This window comes from Larus michahellis, chromosome 1 (assembly GCF_964199755.1).
Source record: "Larus michahellis chromosome 1, bLarMic1.1, whole genome shotgun sequence".
NCBI classification, from domain to species: Eukaryota; Metazoa; Chordata; class Aves; order Charadriiformes; family Laridae; genus Larus; species Larus michahellis.
In genome coordinates this window covers 107,011,046-107,026,797 of record NC_133896.1, presented here as the reverse complement: position 1 = coordinate 107,026,797, position 15,752 = coordinate 107,011,046, and the positions used below count along the sequence as shown (strand labels likewise).

Below are 15,752 nucleotides of genomic sequence, written 5' to 3'. Positions count from 1 at the left end.
TGGCAAGGTAAGCAGAAAGTTTACTTCCAACACTACTGATTTTCTTCCTGGTACCTTGGAAATTAGAAGCCTCAGGAAGGGTTCAAAGACTCAACATCTAATGCCCAGGTTTTATATCAGGTATTGAGCGCACTCCTAACTGTGACTCCTGGCCCTAGGTAATCAGAAGGAAAATCCCCCATCAAAAAGGTTGACTTACAGTGCGGTAGAAACAACCTAGAACCAGAAAACAATTATGTTCCCTAAGTCATCACACAAATGTAGGCAAATATTTAAAGCTTCCTGTAAAATAGGGCTCATGCTTATTTTACAGAGTAAGCAGTGCTGGAAACAGGACTGTAAGGTTTACGTTTGATACCCTTTTGCCTCAACAATAATATCTGCATAAATGCAACATACAAGGAAAGAACTGCCCATAGCTCAAACATCCAGACCCACAACACAGACATAATCAAAAAGGCTCGCTCTTTATTTTAAACATAAAAAGAAACATTTTACACAGCATTGTTAGAACTATTCAGTACCTGCATTCCAGAATTGTGCCAAACACTTTACTTTATAACTTTGAAATTAAAACAAAAGAAAGAAAATACCTTGTCCTTCTGCTATTTGATGTTCAAGCTTGTCCTGAATTGAAATTCCAAGCGCCTAGAGGAATTTGCCAGCTTAACCAGGAGATGTGGCAATGCAAACAGAGGAAGATCAACGTGAGCCCTTAGGATACTTTGACAATACCACGGGTTGCCGCAGGGAGGATATGGATGCTTGCACTGCATCTCAGGCAGCTAACTCTCCTGATACTCTGCAGGTTCAATACACAACCAGATGCACACACACCTCCACTCACACAAACCCCGGTCACACAGGAAATAATAATAATAAAAAACATGAAAAGTGACCTAGATATTTTCTTTTCATTAGCGATAAGATTCCCACTCTATTTTAAAAAAAGGGGATAATACAAAATTGGCACAAGTAGAAGGAAACCTGGGGGGATAAGTCTAGCCCCTCAGCTTCTAGCCTTCCAACTACAGCAAATACAGGGTGGAAGGGGATGCAGCATTGCCTTCCAAGGGTCTGGCAGCAGTATGAGCTAGCAGCAAACTTGCTTCACTTGGAACGACAAAGATGGTTTGTTATGGGCCACGAAGGAAGGTCAGCATTAGCTAAGGACATGGGGACCTTTCATCGGAGCAGGGAGCTCTGACCAGAATAACCCTGAGTTTTTTCCAGCAGGGAGAAAGTGTGCTATGTTGTGTGCTTGGGAAGAGCTGGCGGTTCCCTGCTTGTTCGTTCCCTAATTATTGCATTACAGTCATGATCCTCTTTCCCTAAAACTTAACCAAGAGCACAGAAACAAGGAGTCAGTCTACAAGGACAGAAAGTGACTGATGCTGTGCTTCAAACTTCACCACCACTACCACCCCTTCCAAGATGTCCCAATGCCATAGGCCTTCTATGAAGAAAGCAGATGTTAATGCAGGAAAGAAGCTGCTACATCAGTGTGGGACGGACAGCCAGCATCCCAAATATCAGAATGGTGTTATCATAACATCCAAGGAAAAAGCAAGATTTCACTACAGCAGAGAGGTAGGAGAGGAAGAAAAATTCTTGCTGCCAAGTAATATCTGAATGAATCCTTTCCTCAACTCCCTCCCTTTGGAAAGCATCACTACGGATTTCTGGGCATTCACAGCAGAACCTAGAGACCACTTCTGCCCTGTTCCCTCAGCATAGGCAGCTACGTCTGCCTGCAACATAGGCTTTTTCAGAGCTCTTCCAAAAAGGAAAACATCAGGCCAGAAAGAAAAGTTGCTATGAATGTTCAGGCCAGAGTCTTCCAGAGCTTTATAGGTTTTGTGTGTCCAAATTTTGGAACACTACATGAAATGTTTGAGAGAGTCAAATAACAACTTGCAAGCCCCAACTCTGCAAATCAAGTCCATTTTGAAGATGTCTCACATTCAGCTTACAAAAATCATTGGACGCCTCTATGTATACATACATACACACACACGTGACTGCATGCGTGTTCGCATGTGGGAAGCGGAACAGTCTTCTAGAAAAAACCCTCATGTCAGCCTCAGAACAAAAGTCACAATGCAAGACGGGGGGTGGGGTGGGGGGGTGCGAAGAGAACCCGCATAAAGAAAACTTAACTGCAGAAAAACCCTGATTTTGAAATAGCGACAGTATTGAGTGCAAGGTTCCACAAACACTAATGTAAAATGAAGCCTTCATAGCACAGATACTAGATCTGCAGCTCCCCTGGAATATGCAGCGGGATGAGCTATTCGTGAAGCAGACCAAATACGTAATGCATGTCTATAATGGCAACAGCACATCACATCACAGCCGCCGTCTTCCGTGGATGCTCTCCTTCAGCATCTTTCCTTTTATCTTAAAAAAAAGAAAAAAAAAATCTGGAAAGGATTGAGCCCTGGCCTCAAGTCTACATTTCTCACCCTTCTTGATGCAAGCTAAACCCTGGCTGTGACGTCAGGTTGCAGTACAGTCCTACTTCCTTGTTTGTTTATATGCAGTATCTTTATTCTGACTTTTATTGCTTAAAACACCAGCTGTGCTGGGAAGACAGAATTGCCTGGAAAAGGAGCTGCTCCCACTTGAGAACCAGCTCAGTGTATGTGGAAGACCAAAAGGAGGACTTCTATACTATAGCACCTAGGAATAGGTCTCAAACCCATGGGGAAAGCCCTGTACAGGCCCATGTACAAGACCAGGATCACTGGAACCAAAGGATTCTTCTTGCCCTCTTGGGCTTGCTCCTATTCCTACCCTGAACTGCACTTCAGCTACTGCAGATCTCAGACTCTGCTCACAGGTTCAAGGCTTACCACTGAGTGACTGGCAAAAGCAGCATCGGAGTCTGGTCTGTGCATTTGGCAATACATAGTTTACAAGTCTTCTCTAAACATGATCAGGTGTCCAACTGCAGACAGAGATCCATCTCATTTTTAATTTTTTTTCTGTAAGTCACACCATCACCAGTGGGGCAAGGTCTCCCACCTCTCTGCTGAGGCCAGCAGAAGGCCAGGCATTGTCCCTAGACACCACGTGCCCCCCTGCTACAAGCAGAACATGGTCTCAGGCACAACGTGAGCAGCTGTAGTGGGGGGAAAAAGAAGGCGGAAGGGTGGGGGAGAAGATGGCTATAAGCACACATCCAACAAATGCTTGTCTGAGGATTGACTCTTCAGGGTTGCCAAGTTAGCCCCTATTCTTCACAGCTAAGAGCTTTGAGAGCCGAAAACAAAATTAAAAAAAGTTTTTAAAAAGTGCCTCAAAGACCTCCAGGCAAGTTACATTTTGGAGTTAACTGCAAACCCTTTGGAAGCCAGGGAAGAGAAGGCATGCTGACAACCACAAACCAATTCTTTGCTGGAACAGTCTCATGAGGCACCAGCAGAGGAACCTTCTCCAGCCTTCAATCCAATAAAGAGAGGGCTGTGAGATATCAAGGTGGACAGAGAAAGGGAACAGGATGGTGTGATGGGGGTAGAAGGGAACAGTAGATTGGTTAACACACTGAAAGTCTAACACTTCTACCAGTCCCTTTCCCACCCATTGCCCTGCCCATTATACTTTCATACAGGGACATCTTTTAAAAACCAAGGTGTGGGGGAGAACAACCAAAACCACCGAACGAACAAAAAAAACCCAAACAACTTAGTGAATTTTGTCACAGGGCCCTGCTGAAAGAAGGCTCAACAGTTTGCACATTAGAAGGACATGATCCCTATGCAGAAAGTGCTGCTGGAAAAGGAGAACTCCGAGTCGCTAAATATGGCCTGAATGCTCTCAGGACATGACGTGTAACAAGGAGAAGCTTGAGGTCCAGGCTGAAATCAGAGAGGAAACGCACTGTCTTGTCTGGGCCTGTGAGCGAGTGTATCAGTACAGTCCAAGAGCCCTGTGAGTCTCTCACGAAATGCAAGTGTGTCTGGCTCCCACGCTCAGTCCATCTCCATCGACATTAGCCGGCGACGCTCTCGTCTTGTTTCCTGCACTTCCTTCTTGCAGCACCAACGGGAGCTGCAGTAGCCAATGAGGCAGGATAAGAGTCCAATGACAGTGGCCAGACCAATGCCAATCAACAGGGGATACTTGAAAGCATTCAGAACTGAAAGAGGAAGGCAAAGTCATTAGATATCACTGAAAAATTCAGAGATCCCCTTTATTTGTTCTTGCCTAAAAAAGGAAAAAATCCCACATTATTCAGTCATGGGCAGATTAATTATTTCAGAAAGAAATTACACTAATTTTCCTTTTTGATTTCTGTCTTTTGAGGTTTGAAAAATTAGTCTTTTACTGGACTCGCTTAACTCCCCTAATTCTTCCTCCACCATTTCAAAGCCTCAGGGAGGCTGGAAGCACCAGAAGGAACCTTGGAATGAGACAGCAAAGTAAAACTAGTTCCAAGAAGTATTCTATTACCTGTTGCTCCAAACAGAAGCCTTGCAAAATTTCCCCATCAGAGGCAAACTGTGGCTGCACTCTTTGTAATATGTTTCCAAATGGCAAGGAGTGGACTGCTTTACACTTTGCTTGATTAGAACTACTCTTACAGTATATTGTCTGTCTCTTGGCAACCCTGTCTAATCAACCTCCAAAGTCGATACCCAAACAAGAGATTTAATTTGTAGGCACCTACTGCTCAGTTAAAAAGCAGGGTCAAGGACTGTAAGGAGTTTGGAAAGTACAGTTGTACTAGTTATCTGCACAGTAGGGAGAGCAAAACCTGATTCAAGTTCATGGAACTTCTCAATATGACCTTTCCTGGAAATACTGAGAAGAAAGCAACTAGTTCAAAACCCCTCCTGCATTAGTTTTCCTCCTTAGCTACATGCTGAATGCAGCAACTAGCACACAGCTTGTTTCTCACGAAGTCCAGCAACGCTTGCAACTCAGGCTGGAAAGCAGACAAGGCATTAAGCGCAGGGAGCAGCACGTCTTGTGGTTAGGAGAGGGAGGAAGGAGTCAGAGCTCTGACTTTCTGTTCTTAAATTTGATATTAACCACAACATGACTCTACTTCAGCATGCCCCATCTGCAAACCGAGGCTTCCTCCTGCAGGCAGCAGCAAAGTTAACACTTGGAGAGAATACTATGCCTTCACTGAAAGATGCCCCAGCTGTGCAAAACATCATCAAGAGATGATCAGGAAAGAGAACACTCCACTCTCACGAGCGTGATCTGTTCAGGCCTACCTAGTCTACAGAATCTGGAATCAGAAGATGCAAACAATAGAAAAGGATAACAAAATCTAATCAGATTATCACAGGCACCTTTAAAAATAGCCATGGGGAAATATTTGTCACCAAAAGACATAACAAGGTGTTAAAAAGATAAATAAATTGCATAACACATGTTGCAATCTCTTACCATCCATTTTCACAGATAGAAAAATGGGTTTGGCTTTGATGTCAGGTTCCCGCTGCCATACGCCTGTGGCGGATCGCACCCATGGGGTCACTACGCAGTAGTGGTTCCCAAAGTCATGGTCCTCACAACCATGCACACGGAGCCGGAATTCCAGCGGGCTGATTCTCTCCAGGCTGAGATCACTGCTCCCATTTCTCCTGCTCTGTGTGACGATCCCTCTCCGGTCCAGCGAGGCCAGTAAGACAGGCTCTCTGTCCAACGCAAAGGAGCGCACAGCAAACCAGGAGACATCAAAGGACATATCATCTGCATTTGTGGATAAAGAAGAATTTGGACACATTGGTGAGCTCCGAGAAGTATTCATAGTGCCACTTCTCAGCAGAAAGGTTAATCTGCAAGCAGCATAGCCAACACTGGTCTGACAGTGGAAGAAAAAAAGAAAAGAAAGAAAAAAGAAAAGAGGGCCCTGAACATGTCCTTTTTAGGAGGATTCAAACAGTGAACTGTAATGAAATGCACTGGCATGAAGAACGTATCTGCACATAAAGGGTGACTTACTACAGGGACCACAAAGAGGTTTCTTGCTTTCCTGCCTGCCATTCTAAAATTTGTATTTCATCTCTGATATAAGTTTTCACCAAGCAGGCCTAGTGTCATAATAAGTTCTATAACTATGGTGAACCTACATTGAAAAGGGATTGGAAGAGCCAGGTATTTGCTAGCAGAGTAATTTGCAATGACTGTCTTCATGCAGGGCCTACACAACCACAAAGTCAGAAGTCTCTTTCCCGAAGACTGCTTCCTTACATTTTGTCTGCCTAAATGAATACAGAGGTTCTACACAGACCACAAAAAATTATCTACAAAAATACAAAGCATTCAGGAGCAAAGCCTGAGCTTTTATACATTTTTTTTCCAGAGCTGTGAGTTACTGTCACACATCATCAGGCATCACACCTTGTACTAGTTTTACCACCCAAAGAGTTATTCTATAAAATGCATTTGCAACACTTTTAACATTTAACATAGCTGACAGGTAGTCAGAGTTCATCAACACATCTAGCTCTTTCAATGTTCATGCAAGATCCTATTGATCCCATTAGCAGATCTCAGTCTTAACCCTACTAAGCTGATGTAGCTGAGAATCTACTTTAAACATCACTGCTATTCTTTGCTAACGTGAGCCCAGCAACACCTGTCAGAGTCTGAAACCTGGCATGACCTAGAGCATAGACAGGAAAGCCTGCTCACTTGTTTCATCAACAGGTCTTCCTTCCTGGCACGTGAGCAAGCTGACGGTCCCAAACTGGAAACAGAGCTTACTCTTTCTGTACTGAGTTTTGGGTACTGGTAGAATGTATGCATACCCAAGACAGTCCCAGTGATTTTGGTGATGTATCAAACCTCCATTTGCTAGTATAGAGATCTCTGAAAAATACAGTATTAGAAACCTGAAATTTAAAACTTATCTTTCAGCTAATTGAGTTTGCTCTTCTCAACTTCCATTAGCACAGAGATCAAATGTGGAAAAATTAAAGCCCTAAACCTGCTGCTGTACTCAAATTCTTTGCAGATATAAGCAAAGACAATTTTTAAGCCTCTATCAGGCAAGCTAATGCTTCAGGAAGGAAGGAAATCTTAAAATATTATTTTAAAGTAAAGTGAAGTAAGGGACATCCTCAGCTCTGCTACTTGAAGTATAGCATCAGCTGGCCAGGTGGAACGTTCCCCCTTACTGCAGACAAAAAGAACCCACTGTTTGGGGTATAATTAACTCCCCTCTAAGGTGCACTGGTTTTACACACATCTTCAAAAACTAAACAAAAAGATGAGAAAGCAGATGTTACTACTGGAAAAGCTGTCTGATCAAACTGTTTTGAGACACCAGCCAGTTTCCTGCCCTGGCCAGCTGCTCTGGGTGACAGCACAGAACATCAAGAGAGCACCCTGCCTGTTTTGCAGCCCCACAGCAGCAGTAGGTTTCCTAGTCCTACGTGGGGGTCAGCATAGGTCATTTGGAGCAGCAGCCCTCACAACAATCACTCTTGCCTATCACACTACAAGTACTACTATTAGTTACTTGGCATAGCTCTCGGACTGCTTCCCTTGAAAGCAAAGTTAATAAAAATTACCATAAACACATGTTCAGTTAACGGGACCAAACTTTGACCTCTGCTTTGTGTACTCATCCGTCTGTGGGAAATAGGGCTTCTACTGGAGAGAGCTCTGTTTCTATAAACTGCTCTTTGACTCTGCAGCCTGTTTATGCCAAATATGGTAACAGCACCGGTCCACAGGCAGTCACGTTGGGAACGATCAATTCCTTCCAAAGATCAGCAAGGCTGCCGTGAGCTCTTGTGTTTCCAGGTACCATAGGAGCACATGGACATCTTCCAGGCTAAATCCAACTACGCTGAATACACCATTGCACTTGCTAAAAGAGGTCTGAACAATAAATTTAGATATTAAGAACAATAATCTAGTTTTCAGATTCCCAGACAACTTGCTACCTTTGAAGAATTCCTTCTTTTCAGTCTCAGTTAATCTGAGGTTCCCTTCCCTCCACATACAAAGATGAGTGCAGGCACTTGCTGTCACTTTGAAATAGCTGAATCTATCTTCTGTGATTACAACATGGGACAACAATATTATGCCAACATATTTTATTAGTCAGTATACACAGTGTGCAATTAGTGACTCACTACAGACAGTCAGAGGGAGGATTTGGCTCTGTGTACTCTTTGTCACTATCCTCCTTGAAATAGCTTAATACAGCAAAGTCATCCAATTCATTTCTATATATGTCTGGTTCTCATGCAATAAAAACGAAAGAAAATTTAGCAAAACCAGGACATAATCAAGTGCTCTCTAAAAAATTTAGCAAAACCAGGACATAATCAAGTGCTCTCTAAAGATCCACGATGAACATGCCTAGCAGCTCCCAAGTGCTAATAAATATGTAGTTTTAGTGACATAAAACAGATAACACACAGATCTTCCCAAAAGCATCTGTACCATTCCACACATGCCTTGCATCAGTGTTGACAAGTCACCCGCCCAATATTTGTCCCCAGTCTACAAAAAAAAAAAAAAAACAAAACAAAACAAAACAAAAAACCCCACAAACCCAACCACAAGAACCACACTCACACTTAACACTACAAAGGTTTCTTTCACCGGTTCCTTCCATGCTCCATAATGTTGTAATGTGGAAGGCCATCAAGGACCTCAGTGCTTCCAGGCCATTCAACTCAGCTGCTTTTATAAAGGAATACAAAGCATTGGGAGCAGGATGCTACAGAGCTCTAGGAGCAGAGTAATAGTGGTGCTATGCTTCCTCCCCTCCTCAGTAAGTAAGGATCATCAACATGTAAAGCACATCTTTATGCACTTCTCAATTTGACACACAGGACTAAGCCGTCTGGGTCTTAGCTGCTTCCCTGGCCAATTGCTCCTCAAAACAGGGAATCCTATTTCTAGACCAGCTCTTAGGAACCATACACTTCCACTGCTTAGAATGGAGCTCTCTCAACATCTTGTTACAGTGCTGAATCACAATTTTGAGACCCTTTTTGTTTACTACATTTAAAGGAAGTTGAATAGGGCTTCCTAGAGAGCTGAGCAAACCACTTCAAGCCATACAAGAGGTAAACAAGCTGGTTTTGTTAAATTCTCCAGAGTGCCCACTGGGTCTGTCTGGAGCAGATAAAAAACATCTCCTTTCAGGCACAGTAAGTAATACTTTTAAATCCCTAAGCACATAGCCCAAGAAGGGGTGATCTGGGAAATCTAGAGAGATCGTTTGTGAAAATGTGTATTCAACAGAAATATCAGAAGTAGCTTTTATATCTTCAGGGCACAGAAGAACTACTATTCCCCCCTGACACACGTATACTCCCCTCATATCAATTCAAACGCTAACCACAGCTGCTAAGCTAAAGGAACACTTCTTTAGATGGAGCAGCTGCTGCCATGTGCTGAGCTTAGTAATACACACTCCATTTCAGCAGGGTCTCAAAGAAGCTGAGGAAATTAAAACACACAGCAGTCACGCCAAAACCTTTTCCACCCTTTTGAAAGTTTCCCACAGACTGGGTACACACAAACATACAGAGTACTGCGAACTGCTTCTACCAGACAAGGCTCCAACCCATAAGTAACACTTCTAGAAACACATAGACAGATCTAACTGTAACAAAGAAGGGCACTGACAAAGATCATTTAACTTTTCCTCGGCTCCTTGGAAGTACTTTATTTTTCTGATTGTGCATACAAAACGGGAGAAGAAGTGGGACCTGACACCTCAACTTACTACAGGAAGCATTCATACTAATCCACATTCACGCTCGCAAAGTTGAGTGCCTGTGTGTACAAGAGCAGAGCTGGCTGGCATACCAAGTGTGTTCAAAGCGTTTTGGACACGCATTTAACAAGACCTCCTATGCAATTCCCTGATATTTCTTTGCTCACAAGAGGGCCAAAACCACAGCTCTGTAGCAGGTCTCACATCAGAAAAGCAGATGGCTTTGAAAGCCATCAGGCCCCTAAGAAGACAGTCAAATGCAATTGCTTTGCTCTCCTTTCTCATCACATTCCCAAACGGAAAGACCACGTCTGTACTGCTGTCATCTGTTTTCCTCTAGGAGATGCTGGCAGCTCTTGCTCTGTTTATTTGATTACCTGGTGTAGGCTTTCCCTAACAACATGCCTCATTTTCCCACTGGGATGAGACAGCCCTGTTACTTTCACAGTCTGTCTAATGTTTGGCACTCTTTTTAAAAGCAAGTTCTTCATTCCAGCTGTGAATTAAATTGTGATACTGACTCAGCATACAGACAGATCACAGACAGGATACAGGGAAATAAGGTTACTACTGAGGAACTACATCTTTTTGTTATCATATGAGCCCTCAAGGCCCTTCTTCACCTAACCTGCTCCGTTATTCCACTGCTCTAGTTCCCTCCATCTCTTAAGGCCAAGACAACAGACTGACAAGGGAAGTCTGCACACCCTACAGCTTGCATAGATTCCAGCTGTTCCCTCCAGCTCTTCTGCCAGTCTCATCCAGAGGACCAGCAAGGACTGGAGAAGGGCCAGTCTCAGGTCCATATGAAAGGCCCAGATGGGGTTTCTCCATACAACATGGCTGGTTACGCCCCAAATCCTGCTCATTCAGCAACTGAAGGCTCAGAGCATGGCCTTTGAGGCCTCAGAGTGTGGCCTCAAAACCTGCCACAATGCCACACTTTACTCCATTCTAGGTGTATCTGTTGCATGTGCCGCATCTGCCCCATTACAGACTCAAAAAAAACCAACACAAAACCAACCCAAAAAAAACCCCAAACAAACACAACCCACAGAGGCAGAGATCTGCCATGTTCAAGATGACATTACCCAGCTATGGAACAGATTACAGTGCTGACGTTAAAACTGCACTGGCTGCTCATGACTGCTGGAAACAGCGTAATTTCCAACTCCAGGCATCATCTATCAATTCAACAGACATGCATGAACCCTTAGGACATTGCCCAGTTAAAACTTAATTGTGCTGATAAGCAGCCCCTCGAAAAGGACACCTTTTTACTTCAATCCCTTTGGTAATCCTTATCTTCTCAGCGCTCCTCCCAGTCTCAAGCTACTAAACGCAGAAAAAAACATCAAGAAACCAAGTGCAGCGGAGTATCACTCTCTGACAGGAGAGCCCCATTGTTACTAAGTGGCCTCTTTTCAAGTTTTAAGTGAGCCAGGGGTGCTGAGACCTCTTTCACAAGGCAACCCCAACCTTATTTTAGCTGTCGAACACCAGCAGAAGTAGCAGCTGCTCCCTGCCAGCAATTACTGCTTTGCAAAGAAACCAGCTGCTTTGGGTACTGCCTCGCAACAATGCCTGTAAGAGCTTGGGCACACCTCAACTTAGAGAGGTTTCCTGCTGAGCAGAAACTGCAGGACAGACTGCGGTACACGTACAGGCATATGTCACCGTTTACTGTGTCCAGTATCCCTGGCTATGAATCTTTTGACAGCAATAAAGTTTACTCAGCTTTTCCTCCCTACCAAGCATTTCAATAATACAATCTACAGACTTCTATCATTTTTTCACAGGCAGCACACAACCGTAATCTAACAAATTGCTTCCCCATTATACTCAGATTTAATGTAGAACAGACATCTTTGAATTTCAAAGTGATGGGCCTTTACTAAGCTTGGTACTTCATCACATCAGCTACTACATTTTAAGTAATATTTTCTGCACAGCACCTCTTTTGTAGTGGCTTACATGCAGATTTCTAAATTTCACATGAATCATGACATCTTTATATTTAGGTATATGCATACATACATATTTATAGATTTATTTTAGATACATTTTTATATCCAGAGAGAGAGAGAGAATGACTTGTTTAAAAAATGTAAACTCACTCCAAACCCAAATTCTGGGTATAATAACCAGAGTTACTCTCACAGCATTTTGAAGAAAAGTAGCTCAGGCAATGCTTGGCAAGCAGGTAGGGTTTAAACAATTCTCTGAACTTTTCAGCTCTTCATAAAAATTTGCCCTTAAAGTGTCCACTATCCTTTTCACAGCAATTAGGTACCATGTTTGTTTCTTCTTCCACACAAAAAAGGAGGCTCACCTCTGAAGGCATCAGCAATAGACATTCAATTTTAGTATTTAGGCTGCAGTAGTCAGTTATTGTGATGTTTAAATTTACATTAAGCCTTAAATTCACTCTGAAATGTCAAGTGACTTTAAGATTTGTTTACAGATGACCATTTTCTCGTAACAGGTTTTGCCAATGGACCTCCTTTCCAATTAAAGGAAATGGAAGTAGTTTTCGTGGCCCATCTAGTGACTGTAGACTGAGATTACCATCTGTGGGGTCAGTTGGTACAGACAGCACAGGAGGGTTTAGCAGTAAGAACTCAGAATGAGAAACAAAAAATCTTGTTTGAAATTGGGTCGTGTAAACCAAAGATGCTCTTGTATTTAACTATTTCTATAGGATTTTCCATGCTGCTTCTCAATTCTCCAGCCTCACTTAAAGGACATAGGGTTGTAACTGATGGTATTATTCTGCCTGGTGAAGGCAAATGAGTTACAAGTAAAATAATTTTGCCAAAATACCTGGCTCAAGTGCCATTCCTTCCGTTGTGACGATACACAGCAAATCTGCCAGTTCACCCTGGTAAATCGTTGGGTTGTCAGAATGCACAGAGACATTAAACACAGGACCTAGAAAAAAGTAACCACAATTATTAATGACAGGCTTTTCTTCAGTGTCCAAAACCTTTTTTGCGTGTTTTTGAAGTATTCTTTGCTAGTTTGTGGAGACAGAGCTCTGAAGTAGCAAATAAACAACCGTGTAAGTTTTTGCAAAAGAGTTATCAATTTTTAGCCATTAATTTCTGCACTAAGACCAAGTACCCAAACTGCCAGACCTGTCACCCAACCTGGAGGCTGCTCTGCCCAAGTCTGCCTTCTACTATCCTGCACAAAAGCAGACTGTCTTCCACTGGTGACTCCTCTAAGAGAATGAGGGTTCAGGTCTTCAGGTTAATCCAGCACTGATCTTTTTGGCTGAGGCTGTCAATACGAAGTCAAGTTAGAGCAAACCAGTATTTTAACAATACATATGGTTCTGCTACAGAACTGAAACACAGACAATACAAGAAGTGCATCTGATAACACTTTGCTGTGGGTTTTCCTTCAGGCTCTGCCACAGATAGCTTCTTCTGTAGAATGTGTCTCAAAGCCCAAGAGTACAGTAAACTCCTTCAGTTGCAAAGTGGTGATGATACTGATGAAAACCACTACACTGTTATGAAATGCTCAGACACCATGACAACATGTGGTGTTTGACTTCTGAGGTACATAACTTAAAAAACAAAACTTCCCCAAATTTTGACAACAACTACATCTCTGGTGCAAAATTAACAAAACCACAACTCCTCAGATATGCCAACATTGCTAGTACTCTCTTTCACATGGCGGAAACTGAAGAATGTGTCAAAACACCCTTAGTGATTTCTCTACTAAACGAGGCAAAGGACATGAGCAGAAGAAGATCTGATGCTAGCGGTGGCCTCTGGGATGGCTCTGTGGGAAGGGGCCAGGGGACCCAAGAAGGAACCTGGGACTCAGATTAAGAAGTAACCCTGGACTCCATTAGCTGCTATCATTATTTGGCTCGGCTACCTCTGGTACAGCAGCAGCAAGCAGCATAGAAAGGTGGTTTGGGAGGAAAGAAAAGCTGTTGGAAGATTTGCCTTCCTTCACTCTTACATGCTACAGTTAGTACGGGACTGTAAATTTCAAATCCACTGAAGATCAGTGGCAAACAATGCTTTTGAAAGAAAACATTTAAGGCAATCATCCAAGACAACCCATTTGTTCCTTGCTCTCCCAACAGGTTTCTGTGGAAAGCTATGCCGATAACTCACCACACTGCACACACTTATCACATCACTTCCAGACTGAGGTTCTGGAAAGAAACTTGGATGTGCTGTGAAGCTAGAGCTATCATTTTTTGGTGAAACTATTCTAGACTACAAGGGCCTGACTTGTTTTGGTCAGCAGAGATTATACAGCATACAAAGAAATGAATTACAATGCAATAATTAGTTCTGTGGCCTCCAAAATTCCCCCCACAATGTCCATTGGGCACAATGTGCTGCTCTTTGTTATACCATAAATTTCTTACAGCCCTCTTCTCTGCCCCAGAAGCAGTGGTACTTTGTACACAAGGGCAGTATGTAGACATATAATCCCAGAGGTTTGTACCCATTTTGACACTAGAAGTCCTCTCTATTTAAAATTAAGATTGCAAGTTACCCCACCAAGCAAGGATAAAACGGTGGTAGAGATGCAATAGAGGTTACATATGGACTACCAGCCAAGACTCCTACATGCTTATGCTGGAACATATTTAAAGAAATAAGAGACTCGGAACACTTTGAAGTTCAGCTGTTCAGGTAAGTGACTTCACAAGCAGGCTGCAGCCCTAACTGAAGTTCAGCACGATGGGATCCTTGTCTGGGCAAAGGGAGAGAGATTAATGCAATTGCTTCCTCAGCCTCTATCCAAACTGTTTCTATGTGAATTCAATTTGTTTCCTGACATTCACATCCCTCCCCCCACCAATCATATTCCCCTTGCAGCCTATTTTATTATTCAACTTGAGATAAAACAAGACATTTTCCCTCATTTTCTTTGCAGCTGTGCAGACAGAAGTTCAAGGTCCTAGGGGACTAAAGGCAGCATGGACCAGGGCACTCCAGCCAACTGTAACCAGAAAAGTCTCAAGCTGTGTGTGAACTGTCACAGCAACAGAAACAAAGACTGTCAAAATCTGCCAGGAACATCCCTCCCTGCATTCCCAGCACACATCCTCTGCCGCACTGGCAAAACAGCACCATCATGATCCCTGTACTTTCTGTAGTTCAGGGTCTATCCCAAGTTCCAGCTGGAAGTGAGGTGACATCATGCCAGGAATATGGGGCATGCTCTGCTCCAGCTCTGTCCTGGCTAGATGCTGGCAAGGGAGATGAACTGCACTATCCCAACTTTGTCAGGCTAAGGATGGGCTGCCTTGCCCCTGCCCTGGCAGGGTAAATAAGCAAAGACAGAGGGTACATATAGACAGGACTTTTCAGGCCTTATTCGTTAAGTTGAAAGTCCCGGCATTCAACAGACACTGGCTTCAAACCCTGGCATGGCAACAAACCACTAATGCAGTGTGGAGTATGAGCACTCCTGGCCATGGAATGTCATGAGGGTAAAAGCTAAGCTTGTTTGGTCACTCAGCCAGGAAAGTCTATGTATCATGGTAACGCAGCACTCCCTACACACTCTTCAGTTCTGGGTCACTAAGTGCATCTCTACCCTGCCTCCCACATAAAGAGTCAAAGCTTCCTGGGCAGTAAGAAGGCTGCTAGGCAGCATCTGCTCTGTCATTTCACGATTGTACTTCCCCTTGGTAAGCCACAAACAGTTATTTCCCTTTGGTTATTTCCCTGCTAGGGTACATCTCCTGCAAATTACCATCTGTACCTCCAGGGAGAAATCACTGTCCTGTGTTAGAAGAACTGGATTTCAACAGAGAACGGAGAGATGTGTCAGGGATTGTGCTCTTCCCCCTGCAGCTGAAGAGGGAGGGAAAACAATTATTTTTTTATCTTTTTAAACCTAAGCAAGCTTCTTTACAGTGAAAGCTTCTTAGTTCAGTCTTGAAAACTGTGTGGTTGCAACCTCCTAGAATGAGCATCTTTCTTCTTTGGAAGTATCTCAGGCCTTCTGCTTATATGCCCCGGGCCTCAGGCTGTCCTCAGGCATGAAAGGGCAGAAATAA

At 43.3% G+C, this 15,752-nt stretch overlaps 1 protein-coding gene across 1 annotated transcript in view; it reads right to left on the bottom strand.

Annotated features, from left to right (window-relative positions):
• Positions 1-448: 448 nt before the first annotated feature.
• PTGFRN (prostaglandin F2 receptor inhibitor) overlaps positions 449-15,752 on the bottom strand; it is a 71,321-nt gene continuing 56,017 nt past the window's right edge. Inside the window, exons 7-9 of the mRNA XM_074598421.1 lie at positions 12,530-12,637; positions 5,404-5,709; positions 449-4,141 (exon numbers count right to left, since the gene is read on the bottom strand). Of these exons, the coding sequence (XP_074454522.1) occupies positions 3,975-4,141; positions 5,404-5,709; positions 12,530-12,637 (581 nt within the window). The 3' untranslated portion in view covers positions 449-3,974. The remainder of the gene's footprint in view (positions 4,142-5,403; positions 5,710-12,529; positions 12,638-15,752) is intronic.